The sequence below is a fragment of the Sparus aurata genome, chromosome 16 (genome assembly GCF_900880675.1).
Source record: "Sparus aurata chromosome 16, fSpaAur1.1, whole genome shotgun sequence".
Classification (NCBI taxonomy): Eukaryota; Metazoa; Chordata; class Actinopteri; order Spariformes; family Sparidae; genus Sparus; species Sparus aurata.
Window position 1 is genome coordinate 10828894 of NC_044202.1, and position 16869 is coordinate 10845762.

At 43.2% G+C, this 16869-nt stretch overlaps 1 protein-coding gene and 1 long non-coding RNA gene across 8 annotated transcripts in view; one reads left to right on the top strand and one right to left on the bottom strand.

Annotated features, from left to right (window-relative positions):
• The window catches only part of meis2a (Meis homeobox 2a), an 82325-nt gene extending 72664 nt beyond the window's left edge, over positions 1-9661 (bottom strand). For 2 of the 7 annotated variants that reach the window (XM_030443709.1, XM_030443708.1), the window contains exons 1-6: positions 8663-9652; positions 7916-8142; positions 6157-6298; positions 5857-5907; positions 5386-5436; positions 4724-4873 (exon numbers count right to left, since the gene is read on the bottom strand). In XM_030443709.1, the coding sequence (XP_030299569.1) occupies positions 4724-4873; positions 5386-5436; positions 5857-5907; positions 6157-6298; positions 7916-8142; positions 8663-8674 (633 nt within the window). In that variant the 5' untranslated portion in view covers positions 8675-9652. Of the gene's footprint in view, positions 1-4723; positions 4874-5385; positions 5437-5856; positions 5908-6156; positions 6299-7915; positions 8143-8353; positions 8638-8662 lie in introns of those variants that run through there. The other 5 variants (XM_030443713.1, XM_030443714.1, XM_030443711.1 and 2 more) reach the window with 5 other exon arrangements.
• Positions 9662-10014: 353 nt separating this feature from the next.
• On the top strand, positions 10015-15848 carry LOC115597617 (uncharacterized). Its single transcript, XR_003987125.1, has 2 exons — positions 10015-10974; positions 13254-15848. It is a non-coding gene; the product is annotated as an uncharacterized LOC115597617 (long non-coding RNA).
• The last annotated feature ends 1021 nt before the right edge of the window (positions 15849-16869 follow it).

Consider the following 16869-nt stretch of genomic DNA (forward strand, 5'->3'; position numbering starts at 1 on the left):
GTAGTTAAAAGTGTTGTTCTGTATTACATCAAGTGGTTATTCTTATATTTTGTCACAGGTTTGTAAAGGGGAAGGACAAAAAAAATAGAAACACCCTCACTGTGATTTATTGTAGTCCAACATCAACTTTAACTATGAGCTTTCTGACAATATCAACCAAAATGGAGCATTAAAAACTTTGTGAATTTGCACTAGGTTGTAGAGTTTAACTATTAAAGAGGCAGCTGAGAATAAGTCTGTACTAACTTTAACTGTATGTGGCATCAACATACATTTCAACATGCATGTGCATGTCACGATTCCAAAATGACTGAGCAGCAGCTGCTTTTATTGCAGTCATTTAGAGCTCACATACAGTTAAAGGAGAGGGGACTGTGGGACATGCAACAAGTTAGCCTAGCCCCGCTGCAGCCTTCGGTAGCGCTGATTAGATATGCTTGCCAACAGGGCCCTGCCTCTGAACACTAATCAAATAGGAAACATTAGGCCAGACATCCCACCATCACAAAACAATTGTGTAGAACAGACAGAGCGGTCGACGATGCACTTTTTTCACGAGAAGGGGAGGGGAGGGGGCGGTGAGATCCAAACGTACTGTAGTTGGTCCCAGAGGAGGACAAAGCTAGTTGAATTAGAACACCTCCAAAACTGAGAGAATTCCGCGGTTCAGCAGGCCGGCTCGGCCCGAGGGCTCGCCGTCCACAGGTGGAGAGCGGAGTGTGCATGCGCCGCAGCGTGCATAGTGACATACAGAAAACAGCTCGCCTCCGCTGATACACACAGTAAATCACTGCACGGCCACGAGATGAACTATTACATTACTCGGCTGAACCTATGACATCACCATGTCTGACCAATGGCCTACAGCGCTCACAGCCTGTACAAGAGGATCAAAATGTAAACAGAGAAAGCTTTCCCGCCCCCCCCTTTTTTTTTCTCCCCCCTTTCCAGCCATGCACAGTGGAGATAAGCCACGCCGTAACCTCTATGGGAACTACTATCACTCCCTGAGGAAAGCTCTCCAAAACAAAGCACCGGGACCTGCAAATCCTACATACTTTTTTTTCCCTGTCGAACAAAATCTGAAACTATGCGAGAAAATTCTAAGGCAGTTCTCAAAAGCGTAATGCATATGCATGGAGGAAATGAAAAGCCTTCTGCTAATATGTAAGCTTGACTGGAGAAGCAGCACAATAGCACGAGAAGACACAAAGGCTAATTCATTAGAACAGATAATATTCAGACACTGTTAATTCTATTTGCCTCCCTAATTGGATGTAGCACAGAAGAGAGAAATTTTATTCATTAATTAAAAGACAAGAGAGCAAACCATTGACAAGCGCACACGCACACACGCTATATGAACCGTTCGACAAATCTACACAGCTCTGTGGGTTTTTTTTTTTTCTCTTCTCCCCCTTTCTCTCCATCACCCTTCACGTGTAATACAACATCTTTTTTTATTCCTCCTTTCTTTTAATTGGGATGGGGTTGATCTGAGGAGGGGGCGATGAGTTGGGAAAGCCTTGGGTGGGCTACATGGTGGAGGTAGCCACCGCGAGCGAATAAAAAATAAAAGGAAATCAACAGTGTCAGCGAGGACTCATCCCGCTCTCACTATACCATAATCCAATCATCTCTAAGACAATGCTGCATTCAAGTGTAAATAAAAACTGCGCTTATTATGCTCGGCTGTCAGGTATGAGGAGGGGGAGAGGAGCGGAAACAGAGAGAGGTAAAGAAAAAAAAAGGAAGGAAGGAAAAACACACACACACACACACACACACACTGTATGCATACACATATACATAAAAACAAGCTCAACGGGCTGCCTCCTCCACGGTGAACAGCCTCATCATCTCCAGAAAAACCAACTTTCACCAAATGAGATGTAGCCCAGGGCTATATATTAAAAATGCATATCAAAGCAAAGAAAAATGGACGTGAGAGATTCTAACTAAATAAATTAGCATATCTAACTATCAGGCCGCCTTTCCTCTCCTCAATGGGAAAGCGAGGACAGAGATGAATAATAAAACAGAGCCAAACACAAAATGAATAAATAAAAATAAATAAAATCAAGACAAGTAGGACAGAAATTGCTTTCCATCCAGCGGCACGGATTTGCAGCCAAATGCTTTCTTTTTTGTGTTGTGTGTGTGTGTGTGCATTGTTTCCAATATTCAAAGCACATTTTTAAAGGCATGAAAAGCTCGAGTCCCTTCAATTAGACACGGAAATTACTAATAAAGAAGTTAACTGTTTGCTACAGCGCTTTGAGATCACGGCTGCACTGTCTTACCGCAAGAGTTGCACTCGATGCCGGTGTTAATTTCACCAAAGCGTCACAAGCAAAGCAAATGCATTTTATTTTTTATGATCCAAAAATTAAAGGGCCACTGTGTAGCTTTTAGACAAGCAATTCAAACACAGAGAGGCGATATTCACAATATTAATGAGGTGATAATACCAACTCAGAAATATTTGTTTTTCCATAACTGAATAAACAAGCTGCTCTCAGAGGGGAAATAAGTTCCCCAGGACAGTGTCAGAAGCTGTAAAGGTGGCAGGGTCCGCCACATCTAAACAAAGTACAACAATTGTGGTGTCCTTTAACGTCAGTTTGTTTATTCAGTTGTTTATTTACTTAGCCTAGACATAAAAATCTGATTTCCTCCCAAAGACTTGTGCTCCTTTAACTATAAGCTGGGGTCTGTATATATTTCCACAACATGCAGCACTCAGCTCGGACAAAAAGGAAAAATAAAAAAACATTGAGGCACAAAACACTTTAGTCAAATTCAGCCCAGCAGTTAGCTGCAATAAAAAGTTCACTGGTGCCACAACAGTGATATAAATCCCTCAAACTTTAAATACCTAATGAGGTGACTGGCCCAAATGACTCCGAGATGAATGGCTTGTCACAGCAGCCTCCCTCTCTTGTTTATTGCTGCCCTTGATTTGCTTTATTGGCATATCTGTTTTTTTTTAATTTTTTTTTTTTACTAATTATCAAAATATTTCTCACCAGTGGGACTCGTGACAGAGCCGGTGTGTCTGCGTCACTGGAGGCACACCATTGGAAATTGGCTTGAGTATCAACCATCTGCCATGAAACTAAACAGGCTAGTTTATCTAATCTCTACAATATAAACAACAGCATGCCTCATTTCTACACTTGTGCTGGAGGACCACAATATTGCCGGGGGTTTTGGGGGGGGGGGGTTTGACCGTTTTTCGTCATCTTCGGCTCTCTAATTGTGTTTTTAATTCACCTTGTGCGGTGCAGGAGGCTGCGTGGAACCTGGGAAAACGCGACGGGGCTCCTCGCAGGGAAATCCACCGCTATTAGGCCTATAGCCAGAGCCAACAGATGCAGCGCGGTGACTTTGCATAACACTTAAATCTGCTTTAATTCCTAATAGGCTTGGCCTTGGTGCTGCGCAGATATTAACTAGTCACTTTGTTGCAATAGCCCGCTCATTTTTTTCCCTCTCTCTCTCTCTCTCTCTCTCTCTCTCCAGCAAAACATTAGCTTTATCTCAGGGCATGCAAGACGCAATAATTCACAGGTATCAACTCAATAATACACTGTCAGCTCGATCCATATTGCAGAAGGGGAGGGGGGCGGGGGCGGAGGATGTAGGTAGGAAGGTGGGGGGGTAGTGTGTGTTTATGACACCAAAAATGCACGATTTAAAACTCAGGGAATCGATCCTCAAATTTAAACCTACTGTACTTCAGGTGCAAGTAATTGAATTCAGCATTATGGAGCCTCCAGCCATTAAAAAAAAAAAAAAAAAAAATGGGGGGGAGGAGAGCCACTGCTGCAGAGCAAAGACCGCACGGCAATCAATACGAAACAATTAAACACATTAACATCAACAGCCATGGAAGGCCTCCAGACGAACCATCATATGCCTTGTGAACTTGACATTGATGGTAAGCCTTTAGCTTCTGAGATCTATTTCAATAGGCTACCACTTTCTCCACCTCTGCAGCGAGCAAGGAAGCAAGAAAAAAAAAAAAAAAAAAAAGAAAGAATCCACAGCTTTACGCGCAGGCCATATCCAGCTCCCACAGCCCCCAAATGTAAAGCCCTTTTCTTTTTAAATATTGGCCTAAAGCTACAGCTTACCGCTGATACCCTGCTTTAACGTTAAAACCTGCGTAACAGATAATTGCCTCACGTTTTTTTTCTCTCTCTCTTTCTCTCTCTCTCTCCTCCAACTCTCCATTACGCACGGCGGCGACTCACGCACGCGCAGCCTCTAATGCGCGCACACACACATCTCCAGCACGCACACACACGCAGCAACAAAAAAAAAGGACTCACGGACGCGTTATGCACACATGACTGCCCCTAATCAAAAGACTAAAACAATAACTCAGTCCATTGTATCACATCTAGCTTTTGACCTTAGAACATCGATCGGCAGATTTTTTTCTCCTTGCAGAACAGAGCATGCTCTATTTACTGATGGCACAGCGGGGTCACACACACACTTACACACACACACACACGAGTAGAGGCTACGCTGCACAAGAGTTGTTATAATGAGGAAAACATCAGACACATGGGATTGTTTCAAAAACAGCCGATTATTCATTTGCACGGTTTAACCAACAAATAATCAGAAAGGCTCGAGTGTTCCCGGTCGTGCACACACACATACACACACATTATCACATCTATAAGAAGAAAAGGTCTGCGTTACTTACGTGATCTGCAAGGTTAGTCGACGATCCCGAGAGTTCTTCGTGATCTGATTTCGAGCTGCCATCCCGCTCGTCAATAACTAGATCTATTGGCATTTTTCCTTTCAAACAACTGATGTACCGGTGGCAAAAATTGTCGCAGAGCTCGTGCACCTAGAGTAAAGAAAGAAAAAGAAAAAAATAGGGGGGTCAGAGAGGAAAACACCTTTTTTTTCCAGGATGGGATTGGTCCAAGAATAACTCCAATTAAGGGGGGCATTATCAGCGGCGAAGGAAACAATAGTGAAATTGTTGCGGTGCTTATTATTCTCCTGAGACTGCAGCAACAAGTCGGACGACAAAAAAAATAAACAGCATGCCGTGAGCTTGTAGAGGGGGGTGGGTGGAGGTCGGGGGGGATAATGAGCAGTTGAAACTATATCTGCCGATCGATAACAATGTGAGCAAAAGAGGCTGCAGCATATTGTATCAATAGTCACATGGAGGGAGCTGGGTGAATGCAGCAGATTTTTGGTTTTACGAAAATTAAACTTTTCTCCAAAACGCAGGGTGTATTTAAAAAAAAAAAAAAAAACATCTTGCACCTTTAATAAAAAAGATTATAGGATGTGTGTGCGTGTGGCGCCGCGAAATAGTCCACAACATATGAGATTTATAATATTTACCTTTTCTAATTCCAAGAGGTGAAACCGTAATACTTGTATGGCTTGTATCATCTGGCGGGGGAAAAGAGCAAATAAACACAATCACAACACAATTTAAAAGGTGAGATATTTGTTTTTTATGCTTGTGTCATGACATTCTGGAGTGCACTGGCAGCTAACAACTACTTAGTATTTCCTTTTTAAAAAAAACAAAAAAAAAACATTGTACAATCTGATTGGTCATCACGCACGCTGGTCAGCTGGGTCAGCTCAGTGAGGCAGAGCCAGAACAATGACAGCGGTCAGTGTGGTCACACATCAAATAAACTGATCTGACATGTGCGAAAGTTTAAATCATAGGTTCACAAATTTAACTGTGTGATGTTTGAGTATCCAACAATAAAAATTTTTTTTAAAAAAACAAGGCACAGTGCAACCGCAGCCAAGCGGGCAATTATTTGAGAGACAAGAGAGGTCAGAGTGTGCGCTTACCAAATTGTCCAACTCTGGATTTGATGAAAATAAAGGTTTTTCTGCTCGGACCTAAAATAACACACCAAATGTCAGAGTTAGTTTGGCATGAAACGTGCGGAATGCGCGTCTATTTTCATCCTGAAAACGTTAAGCCTGATAACACTGCACAGAACACACACACCGTCAAGAGAAAAAAAGTTTTGTGTTTTGTTATTTTTTTTTTTATATATATAAAAGGCAGTAAAGGCAGTCAACTATGCAAGCCACAGCAATCCCAAATAAATTATGTTAAAAATATAAATATTTTTGGAAATTGACCTGTTTGGCAAACACTGCAATGTCCTCATTGAAGGAGTCTGAGGAGCAGACATCGCCGCCTGCTACGCCGGGCTCCCTCGGAGTACACGTCGCCAACTCGCACTTCTCAAAAACCAGTGCGAGCAGTGGGAATAAAGGGTGACTGCAAGAGGGGGGAAACACAGCCTGAGTAACAAGCAGCACACCGGCTCCACAAAAGCCCACTGCAAAAAATGTCCCGTCAACCTGCGTATCTGTCGGCTCCCTGCCACCCCAAAAAACCCCTCACAACAGCTGAAAAATACAACACCGTGATGAGTCTAATTTTACTTTCTCCCTCGCTGTATAGGTTTCACACTTTTGCTTCAATCAAATGGTCGCTTGTTTAAATAAAAAACAAGGCAGGCAATTACTATAACAATAGCTCTGGAGGCTGGGTCGGTGCTTTTGGAAGCTGTTTCGAGTTTGGTCCATGCGTAAAAGCGCATCTGGGACATTTTGCTCCTCTAGTTTTTGTGGCGTCTATGGATTTTCAAACTCAGTGTGATGTCAAGCGACTTGCTGGGGCTGACATTTCTTGCAGTGCGAAGCAGAAAACGGGCTGAGAAGTCAACAAAAAAGTGCAACAAAAACAAGGCAGACACACACCAGAGTGGTCGGAGGGATTTAAGTGGAATTATGGAGTCTGCAGAAAAAAACTTGGAAGATATTTTTCTGCAGATTCGCGGCGCAGACGAGCTGAGGCACAGACGACTTTGTTATTTCTCCTTTATTATGTCTAAAGCGTTGAAACAGAGGACGAGTGGATACAAATGAGTAAAGTCTAACTTCTGTTGACTCACGAGACAAACAGTCGCATAGATATTTTTTTAAGAGCCGAATAACAATTTCAGAATAAGAGTCCTTTTTAACTTGACAAAAACTGCCACCAGCTTCGTCTTTTAGGTCGTTTAGATTTGTGTCAGCATGAAAACCTACAGCTGAACTCTGTCCCGCGTATGAAAAACGTGAGTAAAGGAGCCGGGGAGGATTTACTCTGCGCCTACATCCCAGATTATAATGATACACCGTGGATTATGGCACTTTCTGTGAGCGTGTGTGAGCGAGCAATTTCTGTAAACATTTTTTTTTTCTTTAAGTTTTGCACTGAACGCGTTGTGTTGCTTTATTCCAGAACAACCCTGACTAAAGTAGACTTACAGAAGACACACGGGTGCGTTGAGACGGCGCTCTTTGTGTCTGCTTTGCTTGCAAACAATATTTGGAAAGCGTCAGAGAAGTTTTTTATGAAGTCTCGGAGAGAGGGGAGACTATTTTAAACGCCGAGAAATGATAAGGGAAGTCATCTCAAAGCGACCTCTGTAACGTGGAGCAATTGTTGTGACGCTGAAATTTGTTTTTATTGCGTTTGAACGCAGTGTGTATGTGTGTGTGTGTGTGTGTGTGTGACTCCGCGCACAAGGCTCGCCTTCCATATTATTTTATAGCTTGTATTTCAAGCTCAAGGCTCCCTCTCGCTCACTGTAAGGCTTGACGTTGCCTCTTCTACAATGCGTCTAAAATTACACATCAACAAAACTCCCCTGACCAACAATGGAGCTCCCAAAACTGCGGTCAATCCTGCACAAAAAAAACAAAAAACAAAAAAACGCTTATTTAAATTTAGCGGTGGGGAGAGAGAAAAGCTCCCAGTGAAAAACTAACTTGGAGAAAAAGCTAAAAAGTCAGTAAAATAAATAAATAAATAAATTAAAATACGCGTTTTTCATGCAAACCTTACCCATATATTTGATCTTTATCCCTCTTTAAAACGTCGTTGACAGCAGAGCCCATGCTGGTGGGCATAACGTTCGGATGGGGAGCGTGGGTTCCGTAGTGCTGGCTGGCGTGCAGCGGCGGTCCGTGGTTCAGATGGTGGACCTGGGGAAGCGGCCGGGGAGCATGCGGGTCCCCGTACATCGACGCCGTGACTCCGTCCATCCCACCGTAATGGGCCAGCTCATCGTACTGGGAATGAAATCAGAGCAAAAAAAAAAAAAAGTCAGCCCGGTTTACTTTTCCTAAACAAAGTGCTTTTAAAAGAAAAAAAACAAGGCATGCCCGTCTCACTGTGAATAACACGCAGAGAAACAAGAGAAACTGAAATAAGCTGTTGCTGTGAAAAATGCGCTGCAAAAGTGCCAATACATATGAAATCTGCTAAAGGGTTGGTCATTACCAAAAACATTTTTTAGCTCGGTGCTCCGCGTAGGAGAGTTTGGTGGATGAAAAAGAGCGAATTAGTTTGGAGTCTCCTGCGAAAACTGGCTCCACGACTGTCGTGGAGGCTTGTCGGTAAGGGAGAAAAAAAAGGCAGAGGCTGTCACTTCGCTTGAGGAGAAGGGGCGCTGCAAAAATGTCAAATCTAGCCGCTTTGATATGAATACTTTGTGAAAAATTTGCCAACCACCCGACAAGAGGTTATCGATACGAGGGGCCACCCTACAGTGGATTTGAAACAGGTAAGTGTAGGAGATTTAAAACCTACCCTTTGCGCCATCAGGCTGCGCTCCAATAAACTCCTGAATCTGTCGTATATTTAATATCCCAGTCCCGGTTAGAAAGTGATTTAGTGGCAAGATTCCTTGTTTCAACCAACTTTGCGACTTCTCCTATTCGCCAGTGTGGTTCAGTTGAAACCGTAGCATCGGGGAGTTTTGGAATTTTTCTTGTTTTCCCTCTTTCCACGGAAAAAAAAGAAAAAATGCGCCAAAGTGAAGGTTACAATCGGCCCATCAACAACCTGCATGTAACTAAACTGTCGTGTCTCATGGCTTTTTGCCACTCCAGCTGTCAATCAAAGCCAGAGGTTGTCAAGGTAATGAATGAATGACGGTCGGTGATGATGTTCAAGAGAAGGACGAATCTTTTTAGTCCGTTTTCATCCCGCGAGTCCGCGTCTCCTTTAATGCCTCCAGATCGCTATCTTGTTTTATTATCACTGTAAGAAAAAAAGAAAAAAACAGCGAAAAAAGCAGTAGAAATTAAGAGATTGCGATTCGGATCTTTCCTTTCTTTCCCCCCGTAGGTATTTCGTCTATCTGGCGAAACTGAGATGAGTGAGTGTCAGCGAGTGTTGGCAGGTTGGCTGCTAGCTTGCTTATAGAAACAGAGTCAGTTCGCAGCGCTGAGCGGTGGGCGAATGAAATGACGGATCCCGGAAGTAGTGGTGGCCATAGCCAGTCCTACAGCAGCTCCAGAAAAGAGAGAGGAGAGACCAAATCTTGTGTTATGCAGAGTGTATGCGAGGCGTAGGGACGGCTTCAACTCCACACTGGGGGTAAAAGGCAAACCAACACAGCTCCAACTCCCACCCAATTCCTTCTTTTTTTTTTCCCCTCGCAGAGAAGAGACCTGGAGTAGAAGAAGAAGAAAAAAAGGTTGAATGAGGAAGGTTTTCGCAGCGCGGACACTTCGGCTGCAAAAACTCCTCCAAGTTACATTAAAAAAACACACCACTGACTGAATTCAACCACAGAAATCGTGATTTAGAGCAGAGAAGTTCATTTTTAATGCAGAATTACGCACGACGTGCCCAAAAATTTTACGCACGGACACAACAAACACGTGAACAGTTGTGCATCCTGATAGGAGTTGAACAAAGGATTATAAAGCTAAAAAATTATCAGGAAATCTTGTGAATGCTGACTTTAATATATGAGCATGACGCTTACTTGTTATCTGTTTTGTGGTTATAAGCCGGTGTGCCTAATATCTCAGTAATGCCTCCTAATCTTACAGCTAATTATCGCTCTGCTCGGTTTTTTGTTTTGTTTTTTTTTTTAGCAAATTAAACGACACGCAGCACCCCTCTAAGCCCAGAATGAACTTTTCCAAGAGGGGGAGAAAGAAAAAAGAAAAAAAAAAAGCTTTTGTGGAGAAAGTAATTTTGTATGTTTCTTTCGTCCAATCCCCTCTCTTGATAGAAATCCGTGCCTTACCCCAGAGTAGTCAATTATCAAAGCTCCCCAAGATCATCAATCATGTGAGGAGATTGAAGTTTAGAGGAGGAGCAACGCTCCGGCCATCGATTGCAGTGAAGCCCTTTTTGGAGTCCGGAGCACTCTTTTTTTTACGCACCAAAAACAGAAGCAGGCCATCTATCCCCTTTAATATTTAGCTCCATCAATGCTAATATGGCATCATTTGGCTGTATTGACAAGGGCTCTCACATAAAGGCTCCATTTATGGCTCCGTGACATTTTTTTTTTTTTTTTTTTTTGATGGTGGAAATTAATTATTCACAGGTTTAGGATTAAGGTAGACACACGCGCTCTCAGGGAGATGATGCTGTGGCTACCGTTGGAGGGGTCAATAAACTCTCCCAACAAACTAAATATACCAGGCAGAGTTGCTCAGGGGTCGATTACAGTAAATGGCAGGGGTTTGTGTTTTTTCGCGTTTTTGTTTTTTTAAAGAAAAGAGATTTAATAAATGAAAGCGTGACAACAGTTATGTTTGTTGGCATAAAGGGGGGGTGGGAAGTGTAGGACTGCAGGGTTTGACAAACGGCTGTGTGGACATTTCAACGTGCAATACCCCGGGAAGGAGCTGCAGAGCGGTGCGCAGAGAGCCAAGGCAGCCACCGTCTCCAAGTCTCTCTCTCTCTTTCTCTCTCTCTCTCTTTGCACTCTGTAAACACAACCAGCCCGGCAGACTCTGCTATCGAAGACTGATATTTTCATAAGCTAAATACTATCGTTCACATTGATTTGTGCTCTAACGCTTGACTTTTTTTCCCTTTTGCTTTTTTTTGGTTTAATCTCCTCCATCCTCCTCCTCCTTCTTTGGACAACTACGGTAAGTAGCATTAAACCTTATACTGTATCTACCGCTTTGTTGGGAACGCGCGTCCGTCCGCGGCGCAGCTGAAGGGCAAAGTTTTGAAGCTGGACTTTTAGAAAAACGCAGAATACGTTTCATGCAGATGTTGAACCGAGGCGTTAAAACGCGCGACGTGTCCGAGAAATCCGAGCGCACGGAGCGGATTCTTCTCTTTTAAAACACAACACTCCTAAATCTTGCAACTTTTTTTTTTCACCGCATCTTTTTTTTTTTTCCTTTTTTTTTGCGCATTTCATTGTGGAAATATGTGATTTGCCCCCAAGGAGAGTGATGCAAACACCCGAAGAGCGTGTGAAAAATAGCGGGGGCTAATTATGCGTGTCCAACGCACGGCTCCGCACAAAAACACATCCTTCCCTAGAAAACTTCCAGCGACGACTTCCCCAACGACGCCAAAAATCCAAACTCCCGTCTTTTTTTTCTTTTTTTTTTACGCTGAACTATTTATTTGACTAATTAATGGAAGGGGGGCAATAAACACGGAGACATCAGCGCGAACAAATATTTTAGGCTGTGGAATAGGTTAATTTCGCTTAATAACAGCGTGTGACGCGACATTACACAAGTCGGTGCTTCGTTTTCTAATTTTATTTTAATCATCGCTCACTCAATAGCTAATTAAAATTAATTTTCCCCATAAACAAGACCTGTGCCAACTCAAACTCCCCTGCGCCTAACCCCGAGCGCGTTTTACAAGCCAGATGATTCCAGGAGGACACCTCTCGCGGACAATTACAGTTAAATATAGTTTCTTTTTTTTTTAAGATTTCTTACAAGTGGCTTTTTCAACGTCGCAACCACCTTTTTTCCCCCAGTTGCGCAGTGTGAAAAAAAGGAGAAATCAGTGGTTGGCATTAACAGGCGGTAAAATTTCATCTGGTGGTGTCAAATTGAGGTCAGTTTAGGGTTAAAGCTCTCGGTGTCCGTGTGGGACATGGCCAGCTGCGTTTGGATTCATTAGGGGGGCAGAGGATCCATTTCAAGGAAAACACTACTGGGACAATCACCAAGGGGGTAGAGAGAGATCCGCCGCATGTCACATCCGAAAAGGTGCACCCAGGAAAACCCAGCCTGCAAATGCAACGCAACGCGACCGAGGGGCTGAGCACTGAACTTCCCCACTCCTCTGTTTACTCTTGTGCAGGACTTACAATCCCCTCTCTTCTCCCCCTCTCTCTCTCTCCCTCCAGGGCTCGGCTGCTCTCTCTCTCTCTCTCACACACACACACACACACACTCGAGCCTGTTGCTAAATATGGAGAGAAAATGCATTGTTGATTCTAATTCCCTCAAAAAGATCAGTGATATGAAACGGTGGGTGGGGTGGTGGTGCTGGTGCTGGTGGTGTGGGGCTTCAAATCCTCTTAGTGACCTTAAACACTCCTGGAGAAACAATCGGCGCTCAACCGCAGGAACAAATAAAATCGCCCCTAATCTTGTTTGTAACTTTGTTCTTCTCTGGCCCTCTTCTCCAGCGTTTGAGATTATGTAAATCAGGCCTCGGCTAATGTATAGAGGCGCCGAGATAAGACATGGATCATAGACTGACTAGTGGAGAGGCTTGGGAGGTAAAAAAAAAAAAAGAAGAAGAAGAAGAAGAAGAAGAAGAAGAAGAAGAAGAAGAAAAGAAAAGAAAAGAAAAAGAAAAGAAACTATCAAAAAAATATAAAAAATAAAATAAAAGCAGCTTTTGGGTCAGAATTGAAATTAAAAGTTGATTTTACGCACTGACAAGCGTAATGGAGTTCCTCACTGTTCCCATTCTGAGCAGATTATTCCTATCAATAATTTCCACAATCTTGATTTTTCACTTATTTGCTTGAACACAAAAAAAAAACATTTTTTTTTTTTTATTAATGGTTCCTCATTTTTCACAATATCTCCACTCTCTCCCCCCTTGTTTTCTCACCCCCTTCGCCTCACCTCGCTCATCTCTCCGGCCTGAACTCTTCCTGACCTCCCGCAGTGAAATGTGACTATAGGGTTTCAGAAAAAAAGTGGAGTGAGCAACTCAAATACTTGTAAAAGTTTCGCGACTAACTGTAAATTCTTCAGCTCCAAAGCCTCATTTTCCCCTCCACCGATTCTCAGACTCTGGTGTCAGAAGGGTTAGTAAAGGGAGGAGGGGGAGAGAAGAGGGGGGGAGGCGGTGGTGGTGGTGGAGGGAGAGAGATGAGGCCAGCAGCAAATGTAACTGTGGCTTTTTTTTTCTCTCCCCCTCTTCATGGACTCAGGAGAGAATATGCGGCCGTGGAGCGACACCTGGCGGCCGCCGAGCTGCCGAAGAGCTCTTCAACACATGAGAGAAGGCCCCTGAAAATAAAAAAATAATAAATAATAATAATTTTTCAAAAAATGATTCAGTGATTCGCGAAATTTACACGAAAATTTAAACGAAAATCGTGTTTTTAAATTGAAATTAAAAAGCCACCGCGATCAAATGTTTATTTCCTGACAGCAGACGTCATTTGGAAAATATAAAAATGTAGGTTTTCTTGTGTTTTCTCCGCGAGTTTGTCTGAGTCGTTTCTTGTGATATTGGATTTATTCGCAGGCAGAGCTCTGACCTTTAATTCGGCTGAACTTGTCTCACGATTTGGACTTTGTGTCACGCAAATTAGAAAAATAAAAATAGAAGAAAACGTGGCCTTCACTGCCTTTGGTTTGGCTTTTTATTACGTGTGCAAGAATTATAAATCAGGTGATTTTTTTCAAATTAATTTTGGATCCAAATCAGATCGATTAAAAAAAAAAAAGTATCTAACACGCAGTTTTTAATATCTAATCTCTGATATTCGTGTTATCGTTTTAATACTCACACAGCCCGGGTGATTCTTTTTATTATCTGCTACTAAACGCGTTATTGCATGTTTTAAAAATAAAAGAGATTAACAGAAGCTCGGCATAAACGTGAAAAAATGAATAAATAAAACATATATTTTGTTCTCTAAAAACTGCGCGTAAAAGTCGTAAACACCACCAAAAGAAAGTGTTAATATTGGAAAATAACTTTCATAGAAATTAATTCATTTCACGCGTTTTCCTTTCCTGTCCTGTCCTTTCCCTCCACCCTGTGAAGACGCAGAGCTCTCCTCTGGAGCTGTCTGCAGCCTCGGCTCTGCTCGGCTGTGACACACTTTGAGCGGGTCACCGCCGAGATTAGAGCCCGTCGTTAACGCCTGTGCGGACACACCAAATGCTGATTTAATGAGCTTGCGTCGGGTGTTTGTCCCAGAATACCTGGTGCGCAATGTGTCCAGCGCCGCGCACTGTAATCCCCGTGTTTACCCCCCCACACCCTCCACCTCCACCGCCTCCACCCTTCTAAACACGTGGCTTTGGGGACAGTTCTCATTAGGACCTTGCGGGTTTCACATGCGGGAGTTCTGCGTACGATTTTCTCCCTTTTTTTTCCTCTTTCCTTTTAAATTCCGAGTTTTTTAAGATTGAAACAGGTCGAAGCCCTATAAGGCCCGTATCCAGCCACATTACCGCATGTAATTGAGAGAAGTTTAAGTGGAGGCCGGGAAAAAAAACCGAGGAGTTAATAGCGGTGACCCTCTCGCTGTGCCTCTGTCGCTCATCATTTATCAGGCTTAAGGGGGCTTAAACAGGCAGCACAGACCCACCTTTTATTACATATCAAACCCCTCTCTCGTACCCTTATCTACATTATGGGGAACGCATGCATCGTTGCCTGTTATGCGGATTTGGAAATAGAAACATGTCCAATAAAGTCGCCCTCCTCCGCTGATCAGAGGAAATATGGCTTTAGGCGCTGCGCAGACAACCCCACCGCTTTAAGCCTTTATTAAATTGTCTTAATTCCCTTCTCCGCTTTGAAATGAATACAAATCCCCCCCCCCCCCCCTCCTCCTCTTGTGTTGTTTGTCCGGTGCGGGAAGCGATAGAGGGGGGAATGGAAGTGCGGATGCGTTCACGGTTTCAATATGATTAGAAAGAAGAAGGAGGAATGGCAGAGAGTTTTGAAGCACTCTGACTGCAAACTTACCCAGATCCGGAAAAAAAAAATGGAGCGTTTAAAAAACCTCGGAATTATCAGACACTTTTTTAACAATATAGATTTTTTGTAGTTTTTGCATATCTTATCACAAACTCACACGAAGATATCTAAACCCCGAAGCTTTAGAATTAATTCGAAAAGGTGAAGAAAAAAAGGGAAGAAGAGGAAACGTCCCTGTGAAAAGTTGGTATATGCTTAGCCTTGTCCGTCATTCACACCTTATTTATAGCCTTAATGAATTCCACCTCCTTTACAGTGAGACCATTATATGAAGAAAAAAAAGAAAAAGAAAAAGGCTCTGTGCACATTCAGGCCCAAAAGTTTAAATTCAAGTGTTTTGTTTTTTACTCCATATTTCATATTTCGGTAACAGGAGTGGTGTTTCTTTTGTGTATTTCTTTTCTGTTGCTGGCACAGTGTTTCAGTTAAACTCCGGGGACGGGGCCTAAGTTGTCTTGCTGGTTTCCTCCAAGGAGAGCTCAGTCAGTCAGCCTGAACGCAGCTGCGCTCACATGGAGTGACGGGTTTTGATATTCTAGTCACACAACAGAGTAAACACTGCTCTCCTGTTCAATAAACATCATCGACAAGGTTGCATATCCAGCCATTTGGCAAAAGTACCGAGCTTAACCCCACTGAGTATCGTTATTTTTTTTAATTTGTAAATGAAAGTTTTGCAGTTGTTTTTTTTTTCCTCCTCTCCTCATCTTTTATGCATATACTGTAAAACTGTTTGCTTTAATCCTCTGTAAATGTCCTGATGCCTTTTAAAGCAACACCATTAAAATATTTTCCCAAAAATGTCTTTGGGTTTATTCTCTTTCATATATTTTTCAGAATGTGTTGTTTTTGTGTGTGTGTGTGTGTTTTTTTTTTTTTTTGTTCTCACATGTGAAACACACTCGAGCTCACGAGCAACACACACCTCAGAGACTTCCAGCTGATCAGAACGACTGAACCCGAGGGACAAAAACTATTCATTTGAGTTATAATAAACTTCTCACCCGGCGTCTGACCTCATGCTCGACCCCCCCTCCTCCTCGCAGCGGGACAGGCCTGGCTCACACACACACACACACACACACACACACACACACGACTTGCTCGGTCGTGACTCCACACGTTCGAGGACACTCTGCACCAAACAATGCGGCTAAACAAATGCAGATGGTTTGTTTGTGTTTGTGCATCTTGTTGTTGTCCCCCCCTCACTTTTTCTCCCCCTCCATTCCCTGTTTTGTTTATGTGCTCCCATTTCCATCTCCTCTCAGATACCCAGCTCTCCCTCCTTCGCTCCCCCCCTTTTTTTTCCCTCCCTCAACTCTGGTTCTGCAGGAGTTCACATGATCAAGCATGGTACCCAGGTAATTACCTGGCATTGTCAAATAAAGCGGCCACTGATTCAAATGAGGAGTGAAATATCAAAGAGCAGCGTTGCCTTTGCAGCCACTACTTATCCACACAGGAGACAGAGAGGAGATCTGAGAGCTCGGGGACCTGCAGGGAGGCAACAACAACACTCAGCCTTTCCCTTTTTCCCTACATAAATATCACCAATGGAAGCAACAGAGCCCAACATGCCCAGGTTCACTGGTAACATAGCGTATGTATTTGTACTACACATCCTACTTGTCCGTTTAATAGCTCGCGGTTGTCCTCCACGGTGGCCGGCGGTGCAACTTTTAACAAGAGGGATTCTTTGCTGTGCTCCCAAGATCTCTCCCACGACGTGCCTTCCCGCTGAGTCTCTCTCAGAAGAAAATGTCAAAAGGTTGAAAAAATTTTCACAATTGTGCTCTGACGCCATCGCAATCGGAGCGATTCCT